At 39.7% G+C, this 14,324-nt stretch overlaps 1 protein-coding gene across 8 annotated transcripts in view; it reads right to left on the bottom strand.

The window, feature by feature from the left end:
• Positions 1-5,356: 5,356 nt before the first annotated feature.
• The window catches only part of PROX1 (prospero homeobox 1), a 49,557-nt gene continuing 40,589 nt past the window's right edge, over positions 5,357-14,324 (bottom strand). For 7 of the 8 annotated variants that reach the window (XM_074537097.1, XM_074537096.1, XM_074537095.1 and 4 more), the window contains one exon: positions 5,357-11,116. In XM_074537097.1, the coding sequence (XP_074393198.1) occupies positions 10,928-11,116 (189 nt within the window). In that variant the 3' untranslated portion in view covers positions 5,357-10,927. The remainder of the gene's footprint in view (positions 11,117-14,324) is intronic. The other variant, XM_074537103.1, reaches the window with a different exon arrangement.

Here is a 14,324-nt window from a genome sequence, read left to right on the forward strand (position 1 = left end):
TGCAGCTATAGAAGAAATATTTTAAACCAATATGAAAGATGGTAAATGTACATATTTAGTCAGTGATCTGTGAAAGTTTTTGAATTAGTTTTTAAAGCTTTGTTAAGACCAGAACGCACAGATGTTGAAAACAAGTTCAGATGTAGCGACAGATGGTATTTGATTATGAAGCAGACTGTTCATATAATACAAAGATGCTGCTTCTGCCATACACAAGTAACTGCAGAGAGTGCAGCAGAAATTTTGGAAGGCAGAGCAGTTCAAGAGGTTCTTTGTGCGGCAATAACTTTCACGTTTTTCCAGCAGTGCTAGAATTGGGATAATTTTCTTTCTCTTACAGTCGACACCCTCACCCCCCTTCCCCCACTCGCCATTTTCTCCCTTGTTGTACAGCTCTCTTGCACTTTTTCTGATCCTCTTTTCTGGTCATTTGAAATCAGATTAAGGATAACTACACTTTATTTATATTTATGGAATAACAAAGTTCCTTAAGGTTAATAATAACAATAATAGTTATTATATGTTACTGATATTATCTATGTAAAAAGAGCACCATGTTTTGGACAAATCCTGGATTTTGGAAGTGATGTAACACCATATCCAGAATCACTGGGCTGCTGTCTTTTGCTGGGGACAACATACGTGCCTGCTTGCTGGGGCTGCTGCCACATTCACCTTGTCAAAGCCACCGTCACCCCCGTTCACTTCCCTCCTCCAAGGAGATGTGAGAAGGGAACTGAAACCTGGAAATACAGGGAGGGAGCTGTGTGAAGGGCAGGGGTGCCTGCCACTGGGCACCAGCCTCATCCCACCACTGTGGTGGGGGGTCTGGACGCCTCCTGTCACTGCTGTCCCCCAGCACTCCCTGGGTGCCTTTTGGCCACCGGCTTTGGGCCCCTCTGCTCCGAGCAGGGAGCAGCTTCTGTGGCCTCCGGCAGTGCCATCAGCCTGGCCTTTGGACAGCGTCATTCTCTGGCAGAGCTGGGTTTTCCCCTTGCCTCACCACAGCACACCTTGACCTTTTCTTTCCCTGTCATCGCTGGGTCAGCCACCCTGTGCCGCCACCAGCAGCCGGCAGTGGCCCTGGTTAAAGGCTGCTGAGCACTCTGGAAATTTCTGGAAGGGCAGAAACACCGTTTGAGCAGCTCCTTCCTGATGGGAGGGAGAAACCTGACTCACGGGAAGGGGCATAGCCTTGCCATGGATGGGCTTCTCCAATTGCTCCACGGTTTCCCCCATGTTCTGGGAAAGCAAATGGCCGGGTAAACAGTGTTTTAACATATTGACCACTCACAAAGATGCAAAAGGATGCCAGGAAGCAAGATTTCAGCTCGGAGATAAAGCTGGCAGGGCAGCAGCCTGTGGGTTGTGAAATGTAACCCGGGGGCTTTGGGAGGACCCCCGTGTGCGGGCTGTTAATCAGTAACCGGGTGTTAATGAGTAACGGGGGCTGGCAGCGGGGCTGGGGAGCAGGAGTGCTCCCAGCTCTGCAGTGGGCAGGCGGGGGTCCTGGGGACATGGTGCCACCACCCTGCATCTCCATTTCACTCCCTATAAAATGGGGATGCAGAGATGTGGGCACAGCCTTTTGAAAGTGCTCGAGATTTTTCCCTGTGGCGCTCAGCGAGTGGTGGAGCTCCCCCCACCTGAGTTCTAGGTTTCTCCCAAAGATGGGAAGTCACCACGCATATGTTTATGCAAGAAAGCAGTGAAGCTCATTTTATATTATACCACTTCAAAACACACATATTTTATCAGGAAAGAGTCAAAATACACCCCTTGACCCGAGTGTCCTTATGCTTCCAGAGTGTTTGCAGTGTGAGAAAAGCTCTGGTTTTCACATAAGCCTTTGAGGCAGTTTAAACCTCTGCCTCGTGTGTTGTTCAAGATCCAACCCTGACTGTCCTGTGGCTTTCTTGAATATGCCAGCAAGTCCTGCCATGCATGAGGGGCAGGTAAACCCTCAGTGTGAATGGCCAGACTTCAGCCTGAGTCAGGCAGGCATGCAGTCCCTGGGGTGGGTGTGTTGTCAGAGCCTTGTGTGGATTACTGAGAAATTGTAAAAATAATATAAAAAAAAATCTAAAGTGCCTCCACTTCAGAGAAATCTGGCCTTATGGTTTTGACTGGAGCATCATCTCTTCCTTTAAAAGCTCTGACCAAATTATTGAGCTGATAAACGATTTCCCTTGGTTTTACATGTGCTGGCATGAATTATCCTTGAGTGCTGCATATTAGGGTTGTTTTGTACTAAAAGGTGTTAAACACTTGTAATAAATATTTTTCCTTATTTCCCCTAGGACACTGTTCCATCTCTGGTTGGTGAAGCATAAAAAAGAGCTGTCATGCCCAGTTTTAATAGGCAATAGGATTTCAAGCCCCCAGAGTTGTTTCACAGTCTGGCAGTGGCCATAATGAAACTGGCCACTGTTGCCACAAGACTTTTTCCTCTCATGCGTTCTCCCCTGTTACCTCCCACAGCTGCTTGACTGGCAGGTCTCTTGCAAACCACAAACATATTTACATTGGAGCCAGTAGTATTTCTTTAGCTATCTGTGCCATCTTTCTCGGTTTTTATTTTCCTTTGCCTAGACAGAGAGTCAACCTTAAGCCTAATTTTAAAGAATAAAATTAAACCGTGCATGCAATTAGCTGCATTTGCGTACGAACAGCAGTTCATTTTCATGTGTTTTATTGTGAAGCAAATAGCTTGTTTGTTTGTTTGTTTGTTTTTTCACACTGATTCCCAAATAAATGGGAAAGTACCACTATTCACTCGCCCAGGATTTATTCAGAAAAATGCAATCACAGCCTCCCAGACTCTGGGCAGAGTGAGGTGGGGGGGTCCTTCTTTCTCTGAAGGGGAGTCTGTGTCTCACTCTGCTCTGCAGCTCTGGAAAGAGTCAGGCTAACCTAAGCCAACAAGCATTCATTTGGGTGTCTAAAATATTTCAATATTTAAATTAAAGATACCTCTTTCATCTCTTTGAGGTGCAGGTATGGTTGTGGTCCTAATAAACCGTACACCAAAATGGCCATTGTAGCAATTGATGGATTTTCTGCACCCACCAATCTTTCATGCTTTTACAGGCAGCTTCTCCAAATGCCCCTGCCCACTGAGAAGCTGGGAGCACAGGCAGGCCCTGCAATGCACCCAGAGGGTCAAACACTTGGGCCAGGCAGGGAAAGAACCCTCCTACCCTCCAGCCCTTCTTATCTAGCAGCCCTGCCTTCACCCTGGGAGCCCTCCAGCCCCATTCAACAACAGAATTTAGCAAAGATTTAATTGTGCATACTGTGTTCTTAAAACAAACACAATGCCATATTTTAAAAGTCACCAAGATGAGTTTGGGGGAGCACTGGAAGCCACTGCAAAGAGTGAGGGATGTATTTGCCATTATTTCCCAAATGCAGTCAGTCGTATGCTGCCACTCTCCCTCTTAACAAAGAGGGAAGACTGGATCAGAAGGGATCATCTCCATAGAAATTGTGTTGGCACAACCTAGACTGGGCATAAATAAGGGTACAGACCAAGAAAATGAGAGCAATTAACCCTTTCAGGCTCTCAAATGACAAAACACAGTCTTCCACATCCAGCTGCTCAGTAATGGGATGTGTAAAAGACCCCAGTTACTATGATGGTCTCAGTGACATAAAATTGTTCAATTTTTTGCCTTGCTCAGGGATAATTCATGTCTTCCTTATCATTTTTAAGCTAGAACATAGTATCTTTCTTATTGTAAAAATTCCAGGTATTAGGGGAACTGAGGATTTCCAAGCACAGATGGCCAGATCTGCAGAACTTGGATCATTTCAGGGTGCTTGAAGCCTGGGAAAGTTGATTTGGCCCTCTGCAATGACAGGGACTACTTGCCAAGTTCCAGTCTAGCTCTGAACTCCTGCAGTAGTCTGAGATGCCAATAACTAGGATTTCTTATTTAGAGATCTGTGTGCTTTCCACTGCAGGGTAAAATGGCAAACAGTGTCCTGCATTTCACAGAACCAGTATGTTTGAGAGAAAAACTGACAGAGGCACAGAGTGAGCTGGCAATTACCCAGAGAGCTCAGATCCTTTGGTCCATAACTGGGTACCTGAGGATGATCTCCCTCTCCCTCATCTAGTTAGGACTTGATGATGAAAACAAAAATTATTTTAGCATGTTGGTTTGGTAATGTGGATAGATGTAACTAGGAGAGGCAATGTGTTTGCAGTAAAACCAGAGGAGACCTCACATTTAAATGGTTATTAGTTATGTAGATGTAACTTCATGACCTTCCACAGACCTCCTTTACACCTCGTGTTGATGTGGCCCAACAAACGCAACCCCTGTTGTATAAAAATGCAGGAGTTTTAACTGCTGTTGCAGATATGACATATTTATTTGGTTTTTACAATGAAGCTGAAGCTGGATTCAGGCTCCAGCTCAGCTCTGGTGTCCTGAGGCTGAATCAGGGAAGATACTGAAAATAAATGACCTCAGATCAAAATATATTTTTAACACGCTTCTCCTTCAAAAATCAGAAGAGTCTTGCAGGATTTTGCAATCTAAATAAGCTACAGTCTTACTGCCATCTGCACCAATTCTAAGCCAAAAAGAGAACTTTCATATCTGAAACACAAACAATCATGTAAATCAAAGGTACACTCAACCCCAGAATTTTAACATACATATGAAACAGCAGACACAGCAAAGAGCAAAAGAAAAACTTTGAACAAATACATTTTGAGGAATTGTGTAGGAACAAAGTAGTTTTATATAATGCTGGTGAATACTCAGCTTGAAACAGAAGAGATCCGAAAGTGATGGGTTGCAACAATGAGAACAGAGGATGATGTCTGGTCAGTACCATGATCAAGGCCAGACTGGTAATGTGAATGGTGAACCACCACAGCTCAACACCCACCATCCCTGCATCACCCAGCTCAGCAAGCATCATCCCTGCCTTCACCCAGCTTGAGGAACCCCCTGTTGCAGGACACCAGCATGGCAGGTACACCCAGGAAATGATTAAACAGTATAAACAAAATAGCTCACATTGGCTGCATTTAATTTAAAGGGCTGTCTATGCCTCAGACATAACAGGTCTCTAGCAGGCAGTTATTCCTTGGCAGATAGACTATTGCAAAATAACATTCATTATCTTAACCGGTGCTGCGCTGGAGGTAGGACACCGAGGCCATAAATCATTATATCCATTTTGCAAGAGGGCTGGTAGTTTCATTAATAAATAATTTGAACTAAGGGGAGAAGAAAACCTTCAGAGGAGTACAGTGTTAGGCACACACAATGTTCAGGAGTTCACCTCTTGACATGGGGCAACATAAACTTTTGGAAATAAATGTAAACAATGGCAATGAGCTTGTAATTTATATTTTATTTTGCACAAGCTTGCATATATACTGCACATACATTCAGTTTAGAGAAGATGGAAGGCACACAAGGCAATTGAACTACTGTATCCTTTAAGTGGTACAAAGCAAAAAGGTAAAAGTCTGGAGAGTATACAAAAGCTTTAAACACACAAAATAAAATCCACCCCCCCAAACATTTTTCCTGTGTTTATCTTAAATTTAGTAGCTGCCAAGCTAGAATTGTAACTTTTTTTTTCAATCAATTGTCTACTGCACCTTTTTTTTCCAAACGGACAGGGGAGTCTTATTGTTTTATCTTGTCATCAATTAATATTACAGTACATCCTTGGTAATACAAAATTGTACACCTTCATCAAATAAATTAGGATAAATTAAACCAATAAATTATGCAAAGTCTTCAGAACAATAGACGACAACAAAAAAATCCACAGTTGAAATTGCCTCTAGCTAAAAAATAAAATAAAAAAAAATCAAAAATTGACTTTATCAGTTCAGTTATTGTACTATCTTCAAATTAAAGGGTCTTTATTACAAAAAAAAAAAGAGCTTAATAATGCTATTTACAACATATTGCTAAATAATATAAAGGCAGTGTTTTGTCACTTTTGTAACTATATACATATGAGTAATGGCTGGGACAATATCAGTTTAAACCTTAACCTTTGACTCTTCTGGGCAGCATTAAAACCAAACTAAAGAGGCTTTTTCCCCCCTCCTTTTTTAGTTTCTGACTCTTACAGGCTATATGGTAATGAGATGGTTATTGTATTTTTCTGCTATCTCACTCGAGTGGAACAATTAATGCAGAAGGTATGGATTTTCGAGAAAAATGTAAGCTCACTGTTTCTTCTAGATTTGTTTCTACATATCCCAGTATTTGTGCATTTGGAAGGTGGCTGCTTTGGGAGAGAGGTGACTGTGGCTCAGATGAAAAGACTGAATAAAGTCATAGTGCCACCACCTTTCATACACTAAAAAGGATATTCCTAAGAAGATACAAAGGTTAAATACCAGTTTTCATCCCAGCTCTAAATATGAGCATTTTTAGCTTCAGTTTATAGATGGTTTACAACCAACAGTTCTACAGAAAACAAAATTGCATTTCCTTCAACAGAACATTTAAGTGCAATACAGTAACTGCTTACTCATATAAACCAGTTACATTCCTTAAGGGGAGCTTTTTGAAAACAATGCGTATTGGAATTTTCAAACACAGAGTTGGTACCAGAAGGAAACATTTGCACTATTAACACCAATGATTGCTATATAATACACATGGCAAATATAGTTTTTGCTTTCACTTCTCATGTACAGTGCTCATTTTGGGGGTTTTGTAAACCACTTTCCATTTTTAATATATATATATATATATCTTTCTGTATATATATATATGTATAATCTTTCAATGCTGCTGGTGAAAATCCTATCTTTAAAGCCACAAAATCTTCACCTTTATTTCTTAATTAATATTAACCTGTGGAAAAAAAACATTTTTCTATTAACTGACTTCATATACATAGAAAAAAATTCTGCAATTTTACAGAAACTGTATTACCCATTCCCTTGACATCTGATGAAAGAGACTTAACTTTTAAAAGTAGAGAGCTGGATTTTCAAGAATGCTTTCAACTATCTACACAGTCACTGTAGTGTTTCTTATAAATTCAACAGATGTTTTCAGAATGTAGTTATTAAAATCTTATGTCTTTATGCAAGAACAGCTGTAAGGTTGAATATTTACATTGCTTTATAAAAGTTCCCCTCGATTTTCAATGTTCACCCACATACCTGGTACAGTAACAAAGATTCTGCAAACTTAAAACACTTTAATTAAATAATACTCAGAGGCACAAAGCAAACCTCAGGAATACATGGGTGAACACTTCCTTAAATAATTACTACATTCTAACATCTTCCACGTGTTTACCATTAAATGTGAAACGTTCCCATTAAACAACCAGAGATACAGTAAGAATTAAATGTTTTGTAGTTTCAAATAGAACATTCTTTTCACAAAACATAACAAATGTCTAAAATAGGTTCTTAATCTAGATAGGAAAAAGGTAAGCTTTTCACTTCATACGCCTCTTTTGTGTGTGTGTGTGTTTCTGTGTAAATATACATACATATGCCCACACATGTTGTCCTGTGTGTGACCACATACGTATCTGTATATGCACATATGTCACATATGAAATATTGCTTCTATACTACTTTTCATCAGGCTAAGAAAACACAAGATTTGCACCACAGTTACAAAAAATTGGCTTCTACAAGAATTTTCAAAACTCGAATGCTGCTCAAACAATTGAGAAAAAATAATTTGCGTTATCAAACTGTTCTAAAAATTCTCTTCTTCAAAAACGTATTCTCCTGCTTTGTTTTTTTTATTTTTTTAATTTTTAAAAAGACACAAAATATGCATAGCTATCAACATTATGTCAAACAGCCGGGAAAAAAAAAAAGGTCAGTGTTTATTGCAGCTGTAGTAATTGAAAAATAAAGTTTAAAAGATGAAAATTGTAAGCCACAGAAGGCACAAGAACAATTGTACTTGTGGGGGAAAAACTGGTATTTTGAAGGATTTTTTTTATCCTTCCGCTGGTGCATTTAAGGTCTAGGCACAGACTATAACCTCAAGTTTATATGCAGAAATAAATCTGAATTAGCAGTAAATGAATGGCAAGATGGGGTTTCTACATGGATTTTGAAATTCTTTTCCTATGTAAACCTTTCTTTACAATAAAAGTAGCCTCCTGCCTTTTAGCCATTTTTAGTGAAATTATATTAAGATAATTTAAAAGAAACTGGATTGGATTCTACTTAGAATTTAGTACAAGTTATGCCATGTATTTGTAATTTTAGGTGAATTGGGAGGCACAAAGGCAATATGGCTATAAAACGCAGAAAAATCACATAACTGAAGTGATGAAATTATCATTTATTCCTTTTTCAGACCAAGGAGGTTTTTATTTTGCCTTTAAGATCAAATTTCTATTCCTAATTCCTATGCCTCATTTACTATTGAGATTATACTACCCATAAATAAATAAATAAATGCAACAACATCAAGTGTTGAGTACACAATTTCACTTATTTAGATTATGTGAATCCCATTGCAGCCAAATAATAATAATATTAATATCAATAATAATAATAATAGAATATAATAATAATAATAATAATAATAATAAAAAGCAACGGTAAAATCACAGGTTGAGATGGTAGCTAGTAGTATGTCCACATAGTATGAATAAAGTATGGCTTTGCTTTCTTATGTCCAAGGTGACAATGCAAAGTAATATTTTGCATCTGATGGTATGCCAATGATGAACTTAGTGTATTAAAACTTGAGCATTTTATGCCACTTCTTCCCATAAATCAAAAAAGTGCATGAACACAATTTTCATCCTTTCTTACTCAGAATTCATTGGAGTTACATCTTTATGAAGTGTAATGTTTACCAAATCATGCACACACACAGAAAAACAAAAAGGAAAAATAAAATTAAGAAATCAAAATAAAATGAAATAAAATGTAAGAAAATAAAAGAAAGAAAAAAAAAATCCTGTCTACTGTAAGGATACGTACAGTATTAGGTACTCTCAGGGAGTCTAAGATCAAGATTTGTTTTGCTTTTAATGCATAGTGAAAATGTTGGCACTTCATCCCATGCTATTGTCTGCATTGCCTATACTCCACAGATACTGCCAGTGCTTGAAAAGAATGACAGGGAATCGGAGGATTGTGCTGTTTAATTTGAAGTCAGCAGGTTTTTAAGGCTTTCTGCTAACAATAATTGCTTTCATACATTTCTGTCTATCAGCAGTATTTGTAAATGAAGTGAAATTGCAATGATCAGGTCAGCTCTTTAGTCACATGGGTAAACTTTCACTCTCCAAAGTCAAAATGTAATTTTAAAATAAAGAAGATACCAATATCCTCAATGGCATAAATATAATTCAGGACTAATTAGGAACTTCCTCTAGATTTAGATTGAATTATGTAGGGGAAAATACTATTGATGATAACAATAAATTCTTACTGCATCCGTACAAAAGACGACAAAGAAAATGACAAATACAGTGTGCCATAGCATATTCAACCTTCCCCCAAACTTCTGGAGACGATTTCTTTCTGAAAACATGAGAAAAGGAGAGCCACTGAAGAAAGCATGAGAACTAGCAGCTAGCTTTCTTTCTTTCTTTCTGTCAATTCGTGGTGTAGCATTCAGGCAAACCCAGATCTGTCAGGGACTTTACACTGTAGCTCAGGTTTTGGTCACCACTAGCTCCAGCTTCAGAAGACAAGTGCAGCCACTTTGCTCAAATAGATTTTTCTTTCTTTATTTTTTTTTAAAGCTGCACTTACTGTAATTTTAAAAATTGAATTTGGCTATCTGAACCCTGCATAGCCAGGAGGACAGTGTGATTTTTGTATAATGCTCAATTAGAATTTTATGAAAATGAAATTTTTATTCTTCTGATTAGGAAAACACAAATTATATTTTGTAGCTACAAACAAGCCTTTTTTTTTTTTCCTTTGCCTCAGCACTGTGAGGTGAAGACTCTTCCACTAAGATGATTCAAAAAGTGCTTTTCAGGGCAGATGTCAAATATGGACAGGAAAGTTTGTATGCTGGAAAGGGAATCTTGGGGGGCAGAATGGACTAAGAAAATAATAAATTTAGGGACTAATGCCACTTAAAGTAAGACTGAGACATGGCAATACACGATGCTGAAGGTTTCATTTTTACTCTATGGAGAGTGAAATGCTTCCGCTTTAGTAAGCTGACCATATTCCAGAATTAGTGTGGCTGATACAACATTGTGCATGAATTACTGGCCTAACCCTGCAAGAACAGTATTTGATTTGTGCAAACATCCCTTGCTGCAATTTAGAGAAACAAGAACCTGGCATGTTGGTTACTGGTGCAGGGTATCTGTCATTTCTGTAAGGAACACATGAAGCATAGGGTTTGCTTTTTTGGGTGTCACTTCTTGGAGTGAGTACCTAAAACAGATGTATTTTTCTGAAGTATGAAACAAAATCTAGTTATTGTTTAAAAAGTATATAAATACAAATAAAAAAGCTCGAAGCTTATGAAATGGCTCCACAGAGTTCAGACCTTTAGCAGTATAAACATAATATAAACTCCATTGTCTGTAGTATTGTGCCATGACATTAGTCTCACCAAGACAAAATGCCACTTTGCAGCAAGCAATAAATCTGACAAAGCATTTTTAAACATAATGCCCTAACTTGCTAAGACAGGCTTTTACACGCTTCCAAACTCTTCTCCCTGAAAATTAACCCCGTTGATTCTTCAAATGTTAAGGGTCTCGGGCAAAAGTAAACCAAAGGCTGAAGTAAAATAACCATCCCCTTGGAACTGAATGAAAACTTATATCCAGGAGGGATCAGTCTAATTTCATATACATATATATATGTATGCCATACACATATATATGAAATTAAAATAGAGACACACATGACTTGGGCATCAGAAGGGGACTGCTACTTTCATACATTCATAAATAGCTGCTGAACTCTCTACTCATGAAGAAGCTCTTGTAGGCAGTTTGGGGATTTGAAAATCTCAGGGACCTCACTGTCCAGCTTACAGATGACCTTGTATATGGCCTTCTTCCAGGAAGGATCAACATCTTTGCCTGCGATAATGGCATTGAAAAACTCCCGTAACGTGATCTGAGCCACTTCCAGGAATCTCTCTGGAACCTGCTGATACAAGGAGACAATGGCATTAATACAGTTTTCAATTTCAAGTCTCTGGTTCTTCAAAGGAAACTGAGCTAAGTTCTCTCTTTCAGAAAGGGGCTTACATAGCACCTGCATTTTCTAAATGTGGCAGCCCTCTATTCTCTTATGCAAAGCTGTTATATATAGTACTATAGCAATAACTTTTATAACATGTGTTAGAGATCTTTGTAAAGTCTACTGACAGAATGTAGGTAACAAAATGTTACTGTCTGAGTTGGAACAGTAGGGGATTTATAGGATATAATTAGCAGGAGGGGAAACAAGCACAATTGTCTTTAAGGAAAAAATCTCTGCTTGATATTTTACCCGTGCATTTATGGCCATGTTCCCCTCTCCATGTGAGAACTAATATGAAAGTTATGCATGCACAGGAAGCCCTTTGTACCTTTGTGCCTGACTTTGGTCACAACCAGTGCTGAAAGCAGTCAAAGAAATGGGGTATCTCTGAATGTTGTTTGCAGCTTAAAACCAATCAAGCAGGAAAGCCTTCAGCTAGAGGCTTGCTTCTGTGGCTGCTATGCACAAGAACCCCGTAAAACTGCTTTCTCAGGAGACACTATGGTTTTTCCTTCTTTTACAGGGGCACACAAATACCACCCTAACCTCTTTAACGGGTGCATTGTGCTCCAAGTGGCTTCTGAGCTGGGGTGCTTTAAACTCATTTGCTTCTAAATGTCACTGTCACTTCACGGGTGAGTCAAATACCCAGCTAGAAGAAACATGCCACTCTCAGAAGCCCCTGAACAATGAGTGAATGTTAAAAAAACTCAGATACCTCCACACTTTGCTAGTTCATTCTAAGTAGTTATCCTAGGCACCAACACCACCTTCTCACCCTTTGCCTTAAATGATTCAAAAGCAATCGCTCTAATGAACTGCAGGGTAGTTGCAAGGTTGAGGTAATCTCCATAAAGGTATTATTTTCCACTTTTATCACGGAAATATGGCTTCACAGCTCTAGAACTGCTAATACATGGCCGGCCAGTAGCCAGCATGCTTATAATAGCAAGTATTCCCTCACTGCTATTCTTTGTCCCCTCCGGCAAGAGGAGTTCTCCGACCTGCACTAAGAGCCACTTGAACCATTCCCGTGGCAAATAGACACTTGGGCAGCTCTCACTGATCTACTGAATTCATGTCACACTGCCAGATCAAGGCCAGCCCCTTATTCTCTACTTCAGGCTTTTCTTCCCTTCTTCCCTTTAGAAGCCACTTCCAAAGCACTTGTCTGGGAATGTGTGTGATCAATCTGATAGAACACAGCTCTGGAGCCTTCGCTCACCTGTCATTGTTTGGGAGACACCAGCAGTTTGATAGCCATGTTCTGCCATCAAATAAGCATGAGATCAGCTCCCCCTGACACCAGCTGACAAACTCTGCTTCCAGAAGCCCCAGAGAAGTCCTCTGTCTACCTCTGAGAGCGCAATCCAGCCCTCACGTGTTTTTGGGTTTTTTTGCTCCCAAAAGCATCTCTGGAAATTTTTCATTCAACAGGGTGCAGAGAAAGACACATCATTACAGATGGTCTATTCCAACAATAATTAAGAGAGAAGAAATTAACTATTATGTTTCACTTACTCCAGCTCAAAGAAATTGCTTAGAACTCCCCATAACCACTCAGCTATTCAGGCAATTTGGTAACATGTCTACAGAAAATACCATGCTTTTCTCATTCTTTCATTGCTATAAAAAACTGACATACTTTTCTGTTCATGCAGTTCAATGGTCAGACACTGCTCATCAGCCTTGGTATTGCTGGGCACTAATCAAAGGGAAGGAGTTTCTGACTACAAGATATTAGAAACCAGGAAAAGGAGTACATAACCAAATTTATGGAGTAGACAATGATATTAGTCCATGAGAGCAAAACCTTTTGATTTTGGTGTCCACTCCAGAGGATCAACACTAGATGTCTTTCTTCCCTCCCAAGTTGCTGGAGATGAGAAACAGGCAATTACAAGCACCTACACGAGAAGTATGAAGTCCCACCTCTGCCTCTTACCTCATGGTTACCCCCAGGACAACTGTAACCACAGAAGTGACAACCTGGGTTTTAAGTTGGGCCTTTGCCATTCAATTTCTACCTGCACATTTGAAAGATTTCCAGGCAGAGGATGCTGCTTTTCCATGGAGTAGGCAGTGTGAAATCCCTGAACCTGTAGCTTCCAGGCCTTCCACCACTGTAGCAACACACAGGCTTTTTTTAAGACTGGGAGCTATCTTTTAAGGTCTATCTTTATTGTGCCTGAGTCACATCTGCCTCTTTGAACCTGATACAACAAGTAGCAGAGAGCAGCCCACAAACATAAGAGTGAACAAACCCAACAATGAACAAAGTCCTGTGAGGGCTTTGAAAAGACCCAACTTTTCAGCTTTTTCCTCCTCTGCAGGCTTCACCTTGTAATGCTGAGTTCCTAAAGATCTCCCCTACTCCTAAGGCATTAGAACCATTCATAGCTCTTTCCTTTTGGGATGTTATTAGCTATTTTTCATGTCAGACTGGATTACACACATTATTTTGCATGTTGTAATGTGAATTGCATTGTGATTAATCCCAGAGGATGGTAGGTCAGCCAGCACTTTTTCCCTTCTAGAAAGAGTATCTACAGTCATTTTTATTGTTTGGGGTTTTTTTTAGATAAGAGAATACTAGTGAAGTCCAGAGCCTGAAAATAAATATTTAAATGCATGGGTAGTTATATTTTTCAGTGGGCAATTAATCAGTCAGCCATGTTAATTATGTGTCTGGGGGTGACATTTCCCTGACCCTAAGTGATGGCGACCTATTCAGCGCATCTTTACACCTAACTGACTGAACATCTCTGAAGTAGGAACATCTGCATAAAATGCTTCAGTGACAAATAAACTCTATCTACATTGCTTTTAATAGAACCAACAATCCCTAGTATGAACCCAGGGCATTTTCTTAGCATCAGGTGGCAGCAGTCAATCAAAGAATCACACTGTGCATTCACCAGGAGGAAAGACAATGAGGTCTCGTCGGGGGAGTCTAGGTGGGTCTCGGGCTGAAGCCTCCACAGCAGTCCAATTTACAAAGAAATCACACTTTGCTGCATGCTTTGTCAATATAACTTCACTGCCAAGGGAAAAAGTCACAGGGCAGACTTTGGGCCAGGGTAAATCAGCAGGGCTCTGCCAGCCCCAGTGC

Source organism: Zonotrichia albicollis, chromosome 3, assembly GCF_047830755.1.
Source record: "Zonotrichia albicollis isolate bZonAlb1 chromosome 3, bZonAlb1.hap1, whole genome shotgun sequence".
In the NCBI taxonomy this organism is placed as follows: Eukaryota; Metazoa; Chordata; class Aves; order Passeriformes; family Passerellidae; genus Zonotrichia; species Zonotrichia albicollis.